We start from the raw sequence: 14514 nt of genomic DNA on the forward strand, positions 1-14514 counted from the left end.
CCTGGGATACATCCACTATGATGCAGATGAGCAAATTATAAATAACTCTTAAAATTCATCTGCATATACGCTAATTTTATCTTCCAGGCCTACACTCGACATATAAGCAAAACTTAAGACGACAAACAACACTGTTCATTTAGCGTTTATGGGGGGGGGGGGAAAGGCATTGTTACATACAGTTCATATATAACGTGGCATGATAAAACAGGTCAAAAAATTAGATTACATCTATTAAATCATGAGTACAGTAACATGGATGTTCCATATATTAATGACATTTGTTTGCTTCCTTGCTGTGCAAAACGTGAACAAATCTACTGAACGTGTGAGGAACAGTAGCAGCCCTGTAGTGACACGGTCGTTTTAATGACAAGCCCTATAAATAAAAGCCACCAGGTGTGAGTACACCAATCAAACATTTTACTGTTATGTGCCTAAAACAGTACAATTCGTTTTTTTAGTAACTTGCTGGTGTTTCTCAGCCAAGTTTGGCTCCGTGTTCAATATCACTGAAAAAAAGTTAAGCTGAAGAGCGAACAGCCATAGATGGGATAACAAAATGCATTTGGGGGAACCCTCATGGGCTGGGAGCTAAACAAATCCGATTTTTTTTTTTTTAGAAAACGAACATGTAGTTTGATTGATAGGATCTTCAAAAGCATACAGAAATACTGTAAAACATGATACGCTTAATTGTCATCAAGCTTTCTCTGTGGAGCTGCACTTCAAAAAGCACAATCCACAGTCATTCATCTGCGTCTGTGTGATTTTGTCATCTCTATTACAGGGGGGTAAAAACAATCGCAAAAAGGCTTGTTGGCTGCTAGACAGCTCCTTTAAACTCACCTGACATCTCAAGTGACACCCGCGTTGGTCTCTCACAACACCGCACCTGAAACAATGCACTTGGATTCCGACTAACAAACGAGACAACTGAGACAAAATTGTAGCTGCGCGGACAGATCACAAAACAATCACAAAGATGACAAAATTGACCAAGAAATCTTTTAGGGTGGATTTTAAATATGGACAAAATAAAAATTAACACTTTTTTTTAACCCCCTACTTAAGATTGTTTCCAGCCTATGTGTACCGTTTCGGAATACAACGAAAAAAAAAGACACTGTACGTAGACAAAATGAAACAAGCCATGCGGTCACATTCTGCTGCACCAAAGAGTTCAAGTTTCACTTTCGAAAAAGGTGGAAGCGTGCCTGTCAAACACAAGTCAATTGACAGCAAATGTGACCTGAAATCGACACCCGCAAAGCAGACGCTTTTGTCGGCTGGGGCGGGTTTGTCTGTCTTTGCGGCAGGGCTAAAATAATGCAACGTTTAAAAATAAAAGGCACCATCGGGATGCCAGCTAATGTTCAGTGAAAAGTGAACGGATGAAATCTCAGGAGTCCGGAGAGTTCTATGCCGTCAACAGAGGAAAGGGTCCTCGACCGTTTGCTCATCCTTTGACATGCTGTCACCACTTCCCGAGGTGAGGAAAGGGAACGTTAATGTCGAGCAGTATCCTGGATGACCAGGAGGTGGCGACCTCAACACTATCAGAAACTCCTTCACTTGGCGTAGGCTGGGAAGAGTCTGGATTTGGATGGGCAGTGGTAGCTGCAGTCTCACTAGTGTGTGTGCGTGTGTGTGGGGGTGTGTGCGCGCTCTTGAATGCGAGTGCGCAGGAACATCAGATTTGCATGGCGCTCTGTTCAAATTCTGTTAGCTTGTGGCCCCCCCTTGGTGCTTGAGGACAGCATAGACATTATCCACTTTGCTTAGCCTCTCAAAGAAGGGAATGAGGTCCAGAAGCTCGGTGTCAGACATGTCGTCGAACCAAGAGGCCACGGGCACCTGCGAGTGACCAAAAAAAAAAAAAAAAGCGTAAACGGGTGAAAAAATGCCAAGAATTTGTTTTTGTTTAGCAGCGCCCCAAAAAAAAAAAAATTATTCTTCCCCATTTACCGAGAATAATATCAGCCAATTCAAGCAATGTAACGGTCTTGCAAATTGTTCATCCTTTTGTAAAACGGAATTAGAATTCCCCAACAAATTAGCACAGGCCAACTTTTGTTTTGTATCTGGAATTGCTCCTTGTCTCATACTGATCTATATTTGTCGAATTGTCAAAAAAAAAAAAAAGAATTACGGGCCAACTGCCCTCCGACCAAAATTACTCACAGCGTTGTCGGGATGGAAGATGTAAGAGGCGGGAGAGTTGTCCACGATGATGACCTTGTTGAGGTCCCGGCCGAGGCGACTGAGATCCTTGACATAATTTCCTCTGTGGAAGACGCAGGACTCTCGAAAGAGGCGACAACGGAAGGCTCCCCACTTGTCCAGGAGGTCAGAGACGGGGTCGGCATACTACGTTGACGGATAAAATGAAAGATTACTTTTTTTTTTTTTTTTGGCTACTTTGCCACGCAGCAAAGTCTGTTTCTATACATTTTTTTCTGCACAACATTGGATGTAAAATCCATAGTAATTTTTAATTATGATGGGAGTTGGACAGAACAAGGTTTGAGAGGAGACTGACAGCGGGACAACCCCCCACAAAAATAGCAGAATAAAACAATATGTTAAAGTTGGAGTTGGCTTCTCCCTTTTGGTGAACTTTGAGAAGCGAGTGCAGTGTAAAGATAGGACAGTTCAGGGTACGGATAACGGGCCAGGCAGTGCAAACTGTTTGTGGTGGGAGTGTCGACTTGCAAACAAACCGACACCTCACCTTGGCTAAACTGGCGGTGAACAGGACGCACTCGAACATTTCACCCATCCTTTTCAGGAACTCGTCTACATGGGGCCGCTTCAGGACATAGACCTGGAAACCAGGGTCAGTGTTAAACCCAAATGCATCTTCTTGCAACATTTTAAACATCTAAAATTAAATACACCAGGTGTGTCCAAACTACGGCCCGGGGGCCATTTGTGGCCCGACATCTTTTTTTTTTTTTTTGCATTTACAATTTAGACGGCAATCTGAACCAATCAACATCAGTGCAGTGGCAGCACTAATGTGGTAGCCAGGAGCCACATTTAAATACTTTTTTTTTTTTGTAAGTTTCAGTTTGAATGTGGAAATATGATTTTGTGGGTCCTCACCAGGGAGCAGAGATTAGATTTATTCATTTATTTATTTATAAAAACTTATAGTTGCTAAACTTATCTTTAACAAATTGGTTTTCACGTTTTAAAATCAAAAGGTGAAGAATATCCAAGTGGCCCTTCCCTCCTTCTGTTTTCTCAAAACAGCCCTTGGAAGAAATAGTTTGGACACCCATGAGGTACGCTCATTCTGGTGAGCTGGACATGCCAAATATAAACGTGCAATTCACTGACGCACACAAAAACTGGGACTCATTCCTCCATGTTTTTTTTTTTAATTTTTTTATCTTGTTTGTTTTTTTTTCTCCCTTTCTGTGGCGTTGGCAGCTGAGGGCCACGTTCCTGAACCAAGTCATCCGGAATAGGCTGTGTTTGTCTGAACAAACCTATCCTGGATTACTTGAAACGGGCCCGCACCGCTGGCGTGGCTTCTGTCCTCGAGCGGCTGTCTCCAGATCGGCTGGTTGTGCGCTCAAGGATTTAAATAATAATAGTCGAGCGGGGGGGCGGCGCTACCTGGTGTACAGTTCCATCTATTTCCACAGGAATGATGAAATCGGCATTGTTCACAGGCTGTATGAAGAAATTAAAGAGCATTAGCGGAGGATGGCATCGGCTGGAGACAAGAAAAATGGACTGGCATGCGTAGTTTCTGTAACTTGAGTGGTCCCCCAACCTTGATTGAGCCAAATAATTTCAGGCGACACAAAAATGCCACAAAAAGTATACCGTCCGTCTATGCTGAAACAATCCTTACCCGTCTCACTTTATCACAAATTTACTTTGTATAAAACCTGGGCTATTATTTGATGGAAAGCTATTATTCGGTCGCCGTACTACAATAAAGTGTAATTGCACATCCACTCCTGTAGTTGGCAGTGGCGCACTCCTTGCCCATTGTGCGCAACGAGTATTAACTCTACCGTGTCGGTTTGTTTTGCAACGAAAATGCTATTATTTAGAGTTGCAGCGAAGATGCGTGGTAGAGGGGGGCGCAAATTGTTTTCTTTTTGCTAGGGGGGCCGTAACAGAAAATAATTGAGAGACACTGCATTACATCAATCAACGTTACCTAGTCATCACTTTGGTCAATTGCTATAAATTTCCATGGCGATTTTGAAAAGTCACAGAAATTTGCAACTCTAATGTGATCAAGTATAACGAATTTGTAGAAAAGCGCCTGAATTGTACACCTCGCACCTTAAACGAGCTGTGGACGAGGGTCTCGTCCAAGTCGATAACCACGCAGACCTTTCCGGCGTCTTTGGACTTGGCGGGTGGTAGCAGCGGTTTCACCTGAATCTGAAACGGCCACGACACCTCATGAGACATGTCGGACGTTTTTGGACGAAAGGAATCTCAGGATCTCTGACTCACCTTGGAGATGGTGCCGTTCTCCTCAACTAGCAGGGGGGCGTTGTTGTTAACCGGCGGGGGCTCAGGCTGGTCCCGACAGAGGCAGCAGGAGAAAATGGAAAATAAGCCACCGCTTCGGGGCTTCTTGGTGGACGGCGAGGGCGTGGAACCTGCACAAGATGATAAGGTGAAGGCGAGAGACCCAAAACACGAGCCGACGGGAAGCAAAACATGTCCGCAATATCTGAGCTCGGACTTTCTTGATCGCTTCTCCTCACTTATCGTTCTTATACTATTTGTGACCCCAAACGCCCCCAGCCCCAAACATCGCCAACTCTCTGTTGAGCTGAACGTGAGAGTGTTAGCAACAAACCAAACTCTTTCAATCCCTCCGCCTCTGCTTGTGCATTCAAAGGCCATCTGACCCTCTGCTGGCCTCCGCGGCACCGGACAAAACAGGAAGAGGAAGCAGGCGGGTATTGACGCAGGAAGCGGCTTGTTCGAGCGGAGCTTGGCGGCGCTCGGAAAGTGGTCCAGGTTTTACTTATTTCCACTTTTTCGTTCCGTCTTTTGCCATGGAATCATTTCAGAAATGATATTGGGGTACTTTTATGTCGATATAGAATCAAGGTATCTCGACAACGCTAGCGCAACGCGTCTCAACATTCAACAAAAACGATTGTTTCAGTTAAACATTTGGGTGGCATATCGTTCACGCTTCCCGGGTGACATCTGACGCCGCCGGTGGCACAACAACAAAATGAGTCATCTGATAAGCATTCTCTCATGCCTCCACCAAGGGATTTTTTTTTTTAAACACCACATGATCAATCTGTCCATCTATAATGTAAAACAATTTTTGGCCAACTCACCAACAACAGAAACCATGCACAACCTGAACATTTTGAGTGGAATGCATTTTGGTTACATACGCCCCCCCCCCCAACACACACACCCACACAAAGTGTGATTTGGCCTTGATGTCAGGACATGGATAATGACTGACAGGCCACCCTGATTACTCAGTAACCTGCATTGACACTCGGCAATCGACCGCCGCGTACAGTGAACAGAGAGCTGATTGCGGGATCATTTGTTCACTTCACAACTAAAAACAACACTTTTGCTTACATCAGGGGAGTGGAAATTGTTTTTAGCGCGGGGTAAAGGTTTTATGTACGGTACGTATAATCACGCCAGGGTGTAACCCTGAGAAAAAGTCCAATGTTTGGTATATACCTTTGGTTTTTAAGTTCAAGGTTTGGTTCATGTATGGTGCAGCCAGGGAACAAAATGCAAAATAAGCGGGACAGATTTAAGGCATTTAAAATGAATAACAGCAGTTTAATACATTTCTTTTCAGGAAAGTGAAAAATTTTATAGTCTTCTCTCAGTGCTTTTGACTGACACCAATTTCGAGGGTTGGGGGAGGAAGGTTTTAGTGACTCTACAGCTTGGAACCAACTATTCAATATATGTAATTATTTGTAAGTGCAAATTTTGTGAACAGGACCCGAGTCTATAATTTTTAAAAATGTATTTAAGAATTTTTTATCGTTTTACATTTAAACGCCAATGTCCTTGAGCATCAAGTTATTTGCTCTTTTAAAAAAATAAAATACTGTACTCGATTTAAGATGCTCCATCATAACATCAGCAGCATTAAAAACAAAAAAAACAAAACAAATATCAATTATCATAAGTTTAGGGAAAATAGTGTTTCTTTTGTGTTACTGTAACAATGATTGACTTCCGCCCATCAGATTTCGAGATAAAACAGCTGCATGAAAAGATGACAACTTCTTCAAATGTTAGTTCAACACCCAACACAGAGAATTTTAAGTGCTGATACGTTTGAGTAAGTTAGCTGTCCTGTGGAATTGTGATTAAAATAAAACACTTTAATGATGATCAGGTTGTTAGTTAATATCGCCTCAAAAGACAGGCAGTCATTTTGTTTTGGAAAAAAAAGGAATCCATCTATAAAACTGTGGTGTTGAATGTGATGCAGTGGAAAATTTAAGTGCGCCTAAGAAATAAAGTTGACGGTTCAACCAGAGTAAAAAAGTTGTCCAGAGCCATGATTGAGGTTACAGACAATATTAACAGTTCGAAAAGTTGAAGCATACGACTCGCCACGGCATCAAGCCAGAAGCTGAACTGTACTGTATTAGTTTCCAATCTGGCCGCGTGGCTTCAGCGCGAGGAAGTTAAGGCGCTCACACACACACCACTTAGCTTTCTGTTCGCCCGCCACCCGGTAGGGACAATGGCGGCCCGGCAAAGCTTGCCCAATATTCAGCGCTGGTTGCTAAGCGACTGGTGCCTTGTCTCACTGGTTTTGATATAAGCAGCTCCACGAAGACCCATCGAGGTGAACTTCAGACTGAGCAGGTCACTGTGCCTGCTCAATGGCGAGAACACAACTCCAATGCCGACAGCTGACACTGATTGATGCATTGAGCTAAGTGCAGTGTGAAAGGGCCTTTAAATGTCCATTTGCCTTCCATGTTATTAGGACTGCAACCGTAGAATATTTTTAGAATTATTATACTGATTATTCCATCAATTGAGCAATTGGATAAAAAAATAGCTCAGGCTAGCAGTTGCCTGCTAACAGGCTAACGTTAACTCGTCTGCGTGATGCGCATGTATGGGATGTGCTTATCGCATTTATTTTGTTGACGTTTTTTCAATTAAGTGATTAAAAGTGCAAAAGCAGCTGAGAATATCCTAACTATAGCAGTGGAAGGTTAAATTAAATTAGCCAACATTAAAATGTTGTGCAAGCGATGATATATTACATGTTTTGATTCGTTAGTTCTGCGTTGCAGTACACTTTGTACTTTATCCGCTTTTGAAGTGTGAAATGATCCCAAATTTTCAAAACTTTTTTTTTTTTTTACACATTCTTTTCCTTGTGGCTCTTCATCATCACTTTATTTCTACAAAGTGTGGTTCATGACTTTGCAGTTACAATTGATACAACACTTCGAGGAAGAGATTTTGCTGAATTGAATCATTTGAGTTATTCAATTGTTGGAGTAATTATTTAATGATGGGGTGCTTATTTGGGATTCCATAGAATACATTATCAAAACGAGAGCTGAAAGATTTTGAAATTGTTGCAATGGCAATTCCAAATGCAATTAAAAGCCCTGTAATATGATATTAACTTATATGTTAGGTTTTGTATGGTTTTAATCATTAACATTTGCGGATAGTTTTTTAACATAAAGGTCAGGGTTACAAAAACTGTGAGGCAAGCGGCGCATCTGTAAGGATTTGGCCTTTTGAGTCAGAGGGTCAACGTGCAAAGTCCTGCTGTGGAAAAAATTGAGAAAAAAAATGTTGGACAAATTCTGTTGTCTAGTTACTACTGAGCTTCCCTTGAGCAAGGCACCAACCAACTCAAGAGGCGCAAGCAGTGGTTGCACTTTCACGCTTAACTCTCCCTGCATGTGCATGACTGCTTCGCTGTACGACGTGCAACACTAAAAAACACAACAAAGTTGAAATTTTGAGTCAAAATAAAAACAACTGAAACTAAATTGACGTGGAGCGGAGCTTTAGTAAGTTTCCGATAAGACTGCATGAAAAGCAGTGGTTGTCTTCTGTCCACTTTCTGTTTACTCCGAATTTGCGAGACTCGGCGGCAGTGTCGTCACTTCCGCTGCACAAACTCAAGGCCTGCAGCCACGAACAGAAAAGATGCGTCAAAGTGACACTTTCACCTCTTGCAACTCGCTTCCGCTCCTCTAAGTTGGTCAAACAAAGTTCTTAACTATCACGAACAATCCAGACGCATTCGTTAGTTGTCGTGGTTGATGGTGGAATGCATTGCTTAAACTTTCCGAAAGCAATCATTTCGGAAGAAATACAGTTAAAAAGCACTCACCCGTGTCCCCTCTGTCCGCGGCTTTATTTCCCTCCTCATCCCGGCTGACCTGCGTGATGACCGAGGACGGGTTGTCCATAACGTCCAAAAGTGCTCACGCGTCAAACTTGAGGTTTTGTGCGCCGACTGCGCGCCGCATTCACGACCAGCGAAGCCGAGCGGAGGTTGGCCACTCGCCGCCTACAGCTCCTCCATTCCACGCTTAAAGGCCGGCCCGCTGGTGTCACTGCTTGGAAAGCCCCAACTTGCAGCACATTTGTCACAAAGTTGGCAACTTTGATTCAATATGGTGCTCGGGCGCCCCTCGCCGTTTCAAGATCCAAACACGGAGGTTTCAAGGCGTCCCATTCCACTTAAAGTGGCGCAGGGAAAAAGTGAGGGAATGTCGGAGCGAGCCGCGGCCTCCAGTGCCTTGCGCTACTTTGTAGACGATCCCTTAAAAGTAGCTCGCAGGAAACTTACTCAAAACTTTGCCGATTCCGTTTTCGTGAATATGAAGCATATGCCCATGCGTAGCTTAGTGTCGTTTTCTGCGTAGATGTCCGGAAAGTAGGCAAGCGATAACGACGCTAACGTTGAAATAGATCGGGTGCTTCCGTGCGAGAAGTTATTCTAAAGTCTTCGACGACACCGTGGAAGAATCTCAGCTGTGGGTTGTGCTCATGGAGCGGATTCCCGGTTGATAAATTCGATGGTGGCCGAAGGATGCAAGCAGGACGGACAAACAGACAGACAGCGGCTTCTTTTCGTGGGAGTTGCGGTTCAGAAACGCCCCAGTTCGGGTCCCCTTGAAACTGCCTAGGTTCACACAAGGGAGCGTCCAAAAAGTTTACGTTCGGTGAGTTCGGTGGCTCTGCGCGAAAATGTTGTATGGAGAGATAAAATGAAAATGATGTATATAAAATCTTCTCGTCTGTATAACGTGGTTCAGACTTATTACTTATCCTTTTAGTCTGCTCGTCTGAATTAACTAACTGAAGCTATACAACTAGATCATCATTAAAATGTTGCTAAAATGATCGAAACCCGTACGCTTTTGAATAAAAAATAAATGTACAAAAATATGAAAACACAAAAACATTTTGTAAGAAAGACAGCATAAAACGTTATGTAAATAAAAACAACAAGAGCACCAACTACGAGATAAAACAGTAAAAAAAAAAAAAGGGTTCTAAACCCAAGATGTCAAAACTTTCAGCTACATTGCAAATATGTATATCTTCTTTACCAGCTGGTGCTTACTTAAATGTACTTCAATCATCCATCCATCCTTATGTGCTTCTCCTCACAAGGGTCGCGGGCATGCTGGAGCCTATCACAGCCATCTCTGGGCTGCAGGCGGGAAACACCCTGAACTGTTTGCCAGCCGATTGCGGGTCACACAAAGACAAACAACCATTCTCGCTCACAATCCCATTCACCTACCATGTGTGTTTTTGGAATGCAGGAGGAAAGCGGAGCACCTGGAGAAAAGCCATGCATGCACGGGGAGAACAAGCAAACGCCACACAGGAAGGCTGGTGCCAGAATCGGACCCTGAGGAAGGGACGCTGATTTCTCATTGATTCACCGTGCTCCACTTCGCTCATTTGATTGTTTATATCAGTGGTCTTCAATCCTGTTCCTCGCCGGTGTCCTGTCCGTTTTCCATCTCTCCCTGGTGCAACACACCTGAACGATCGTTATCTTGCTTTCGCAGACCTTGCAAATTATCTGATCATTTGATTCAGCTGTGTTGCAGCAAGGAGCAATGGAAAACAAGCTGGACACCGGCCCTCGAGAAACTGGATTGAGGACCCCTGGTTTATATTAATCTCAATGTACTCCTCTTTCATTTTCACTTGAAATTAAGAGTTAGTCCTATAAATTTAATACTAGTAACGAATAATTTATTTGCATATAATAATATTGAGAGAGAAATTTATGTGTTTTAGCGCCCCCTATAGTACACGAAGGCCTTAGCATTCGCTGATGGGTGAGCCGGCACATCAAAAGATGATTGTCCACTTGCTATTGCTAACTTAAGTTGACAGTATGCTGGTCATTTAATTCAGATGCGGTCCTTCGTTTGTGCTGAAGTGTATTTTTCTTTTAAAAATAAACATTTTGTACACGTTTTCAGGCAAAATAATATACATGTATAATATATGAGGGATAACCTTCTATTGTGGTGTACTAACACCAGACTCTTGCTGTGTCATTTCTGCATCAGTTTCCCTGTAGTGAAAGACTTTGTTTACATTTGAAACATACTTTTTTTTTTTTTGTGAAGTGAAAAAGTCAAATCCCACTCCGTTTGTATATAAACACAGGATATAGAAAAATAGGACTACACTACAAATTTGTGCGGCGCTCACACAAAATAGGCAAATTGTACTTTATTACATACTGTGTCTGAAAAACAACATATCTGACATATAAACACAGCAAGTTGGCACATTTACAACTCTTCCACCATCTAAATTCATAGAAAAAGTAGTGTTTTAACACACACGGCTGTTAAATGCTATCGTTTCTGTCAGTCCGACTTGTATAATTGCAACAGCTGTGTTTTTCCAACTAACTCATCACAATTGAATTCGAACCAGCAGACACATTAAAAGAAACACATTTTGGATTTGACTCCAATCTAGGCACTGACTGGGCAAACATCATTTCGCCGAGCTAAGTGTAATAGTGAGGAACCACAGCAAGTAACCAGTGGGCGTCCTACCTGTAATACATGTTCAACAACAGATGCAGACATTTGCTGTGTGATCCTTACCCAGCAACCACAAAGACACACCCTTTTTCTCTCCATCTTAGTGAGCCAAAAAGTGATTCAGAGATGCCTACACTCGCACACACATGCAAATAAATTAACATGAAAAAAGTAAACAGTTTTAAGGAAAATGTTTTTTTTGGGGGGGGGTGGGATTTAAAGTGTAAGTAAGAAGTAGAAGTAAATGCAAGCATAAGTTAGCAGCTCATAGTATGATTTACATTCCCAAGGGTGGTGCATTATATAAAACAAAGTTTGTGATTTTTTTTTGTGCTGAATGACTAATTTTAGAAAAAAAATAATTTCACTCAAAGTGGGAGAGGTTGATGGAAATGTGCAGCGAACCAAATAACACCGATCCATTTTTTATTTGTAGATTTCGGAGTCCTTGTACTGGAGAACAGAGCCGGGAGTGATGCATCATGTTGGACGTTTCCAAATGCAACCCAAACGAATCACCCCGTCCTCATGAATTTCACTTGGAGTCGGGAACGTGAGCCTCAGGCTTGGGTGTTCTCTGGTAGCTGCGCAGCAGCACCTTGTGCTTGGTTGTGCTCTCAGCGCGATGGCATTGCTGCGCCACCAAAAACTCTTTGAGTCTGCCCGTGGTGAAGGTGAGGGTCTGCCTCCTCAGCTTCATCATGTAAGAGTCCTGAAGCCAGGCTTGTGTGAAGCAGTCGCGCGTGGTCGGGCGGGCCCTAGACACACACACACATACACACGCATAAGTCGCATGTATGGGAGCATTTTGGCACTATGAAGTAAAACGAGTCCTGAAATTTCTGAAAACGATTTTGTTCTGTCTCTTCCGAGAACCATCATTTCAGACAAACATGTCAAGGAAATTGTTAACATACTCAATATGTCGCCTGCACATTGGCTGACTTCAAAATAAAACTTAAGAAATAATGCATTGAGTCATTGATGACAATGCAATAGCCTTTGTGGACTTTTACTTTGAAGTTGGCGTAACGGCTAACTTGACTTCAGTTTTCGAACTTCTGACTTTCTTCATCGTGGTTTTAATTGACATTACATAGTTGCCACCAACATCAACACAACGCCATCACAAAATCACATTCGGTTGGACACTAACAAACCACTGGTTAATTACACCTTCACTGTATGACACGACGCAAGTCTCCAGCGTTAGTGGCTACTACTAGCTAGCAGCTAGCCGTTAGCATTAGCAACAAGTGCCTGCGATTTATTTATGGACTGGTGAACCCGTGAGCGGCGGAAAAAAGGTTGGGGACCACTGGTGTACAATACGTCGCCTGTTGCCCGACAGAACATGAACTCATTTTTCCCAGCAGGGAGCAGTGTTGCCTCAATTATGAAAAAGAAGGAAAATCACCAATACGTTCATTTCAGGAAAAAACATCAGATTTGGCACAGAGGTTACAAACGATGTACACATTTGTAATTAGTTTTGAGTCCTCCTCCATTCATTCTCGAATAGTTTTCAAATGTAACAGATTTCTCACCAAGCATAACTGCTCAACATTTTCTTGACAAAAGCTGCGGCACTTTGGGAGACGTTGGGGTAAAGTTTTGTCGGGTCAAACTTCGCCATCAGGATCTTGGATTTCACACGCTGAGGATCTTTGTCTTCAAAGGGCAGTTGGCCGCTGAGCCTTCCCGTACATGAAAAAAAAACAAGTTGGTGTTGATTTTTAACATGCTGTAAATGGATCAAAGTGAGTTCATGCAGATATTAGACTCACATGATGTAAGTCACAACGCCAACTGTCCAAACGTCTGCGGGAGGCCCCACTACTTCACCTTTCACAACCTCAGGAGCTTCAAGCACATTTGTTACAAGGGTGAAACCTCATAAAATAGAAATTGATATTCTAAGAGAATGATTGTCCTCACCCATGTATTCCAGTGATATTGGACTCAAGTCCTGCTGCTTGAGACTAAGTGGGTTGAAGCTTTGAGCGTTTCCAAAATCCACAATCTTGATAGCGTTGAGGTTTGTCACCATAATGTTGTCGGGCTTCAAGTCCAAGTGGAGGACCCGCCGGTTGTGGAGGTACTCGACTCCCTGGAGGATCTGGACTAAGTAATCGACCACGTCATCCTCAGAGTAGCGGAACCTACAGTATCGTGCACAGTTGGGGGGTGGGGGGAGGAGAATTTGAAGGGCGGCGCTCTCATTTGTACGTGCCATTTATTGACTGTTCGTGGCCGACCTACCTGTCTATGAGACTGTGCAGAATCTCTTTGCCGTTGCAGTACTCAGCCACCAGCACAACATAGCGTGGCGTGACATAGGCTTCGTGCAGAGCCATGATTTTTTCATTGTGCAGAGATTTTAGGATCTCGTACTCCTTCAGCACTTCCTTTTTGTTTTCTTGGCTATACGGAATGATTTTGGCCATGTACATTTTGCCTGTGGCGTTCTCACGGCACTCGCGGATGACTCCGAAGCGACCCCTGGCAAATAATAGATTATGAGGATGTGGAATGTGACGTTTAATGTTAAATCCTGTACATTTTCCCCTTACCTGGATTTCTCCTCCAGGAAAGTGTAAGGTTTCTGTGGAACCCCTTGGCGCAGAGCCGTGGAGGGCGTAGAGCGGCCAGCTGGTGTGCTTCTGGTGGGCGTACAGGACCCTTCACCAATGGGGCTTAGGCTGGATGTTTGGAGCACTTTAGGGGAGAAGGACATTGGCGATGGGGCTAAAGAAGCTGTGGTGGTGGGGATGTAAATGGGCGCTAATACAGGTTTGGCGGGACTTGAAGGAGGCGTTACAAGAGGGGTTGGGGTCTGCATAGGAGACACAATGTTCACTGGACTCTGGAGTTTGGCCACTATAAATGGTGCTGATGGAAGTTTAGAACTTATTTCTGGAGCATCTTGCGTATTTGTGATTGCAGATGGAGATGATAAAGTCTCTCTGGATTTTGAAGCCCCATTGGATGATGGCAGTATTGCAGGAGGAAGCGATGACACTGGTGAAGTTGTATTTTCAGGACTTGACATGGTTGAGGTTGTACTAGTCTTCGTGGATGTGAATGGCAGGAAACTTGGGGGGGATGCCAGAGTTCCGGGAATGGCAGCGGTCTTGACAACAGCCACCACAGGTGAAGCCTCTTCAGCTGACCACAACAAAACAATTTATTTACAAAAATATTTGACTGCTTCTTCATTTTTAGCGTGACATTCTGGTACTACCTCCTGAATCCAAATTGACTGGCGCTGAAGAGTTGCTATGCAGCCCTTGTCCTGCCTTGTTCACACAGAACACTCGAAACCGGAACACGTCACCTTGCGGCAAGTCTGTCACATTGTAGTAGCAGTCAACCACTCCGGTGGCAACAGTTTGCCACGTCGAATCTCCTGAAAAAACAAGATGTAATGCATGTCATTGAAAAATGA

The 14514-nt window shown here is 43.4% G+C and overlaps 2 protein-coding genes across 3 annotated transcripts in view; both read right to left on the bottom strand.

Moving 5' to 3' along the window:
- Positions 1–87: 87 nt before the first annotated feature.
- Positions 88–9752, bottom strand: LOC148339447 (carboxy-terminal domain RNA polymerase II polypeptide A small phosphatase 1-like). Of its 2 annotated transcripts, none has more exons than XM_088289234.1 (7): positions 9608–9752; positions 4489–4637; positions 4312–4413; positions 3628–3684; positions 2735–2827; positions 2185–2370; positions 88–1857 (listed from the first exon to the last, which is right to left on the bottom strand). In XM_088289234.1, the coding sequence occupies exons 1-7, from the start codon at positions 9624–9626 to the stop codon at positions 1726–1728; spliced, it is 738 nt and encodes a 245-aa protein (XP_088145360.1). In that variant the 5' UTR covers positions 9627–9752; the 3' UTR covers positions 88–1725. The 2 variants fall into 2 exon arrangements, with proteins under 2 accessions (XP_088145360.1, XP_088145359.1); XM_088289233.1 differs by lacking the exon at positions 9608–9752 and adding an exon at positions 8366–9266.
- A 954-nt stretch (positions 9753–10706) lies between these two features.
- spega (striated muscle enriched protein kinase a) overlaps positions 10707–14514 on the bottom strand; it is a 42699-nt gene continuing 38891 nt past the window's right edge. Inside the window, exons 34-40 of the mRNA XM_088289235.1 lie at positions 14311–14475; positions 13640–14234; positions 13329–13568; positions 13005–13228; positions 12854–12929; positions 12614–12763; positions 10707–11824 (exon numbers count right to left, since the gene is read on the bottom strand). Of these exons, the coding sequence (XP_088145361.1) occupies positions 11602–11824; positions 12614–12763; positions 12854–12929; positions 13005–13228; positions 13329–13568; positions 13640–14234; positions 14311–14475 (1673 nt within the window). The 3' untranslated portion in view covers positions 10707–11601. The remainder of the gene's footprint in view (positions 11825–12613; positions 12764–12853; positions 12930–13004; positions 13229–13328; positions 13569–13639; positions 14235–14310; positions 14476–14514) is intronic.

Source organism: Idiotropiscis lumnitzeri, chromosome 3, assembly GCF_059441095.1.
Source record: "Idiotropiscis lumnitzeri isolate Australia: NSW breed Sydney's pygmy pipehorse chromosome 3, RoL_Ilum_1.0, whole genome shotgun sequence".
Taxonomy (NCBI): domain Eukaryota; kingdom Metazoa; phylum Chordata; class Actinopteri; order Syngnathiformes; family Syngnathidae; genus Idiotropiscis; species Idiotropiscis lumnitzeri.

Coding starts and splice junctions, on each gene's coding strand:
- LOC148339447 (XM_088289233.1), bottom strand. CDS start 8,444: ATGGACAACCCGTCCTCGGTCATCACGCAGGTCAGCCGGGATGAGGAG. Junction 4,638..8,365: donor CGCGGACAGAGGGGACACGG/GTGAGTGCTTTT, acceptor CATCTTGTGCAG/GTTCCACGCCCTCGCCGTCC. Junction 3,685..4,311: donor TCGTCCACAGCTCGTTTAAG/GTGCGAGGTGTA, acceptor TTCTTCATACAG/CCTGTGAACAATGCCGATTT.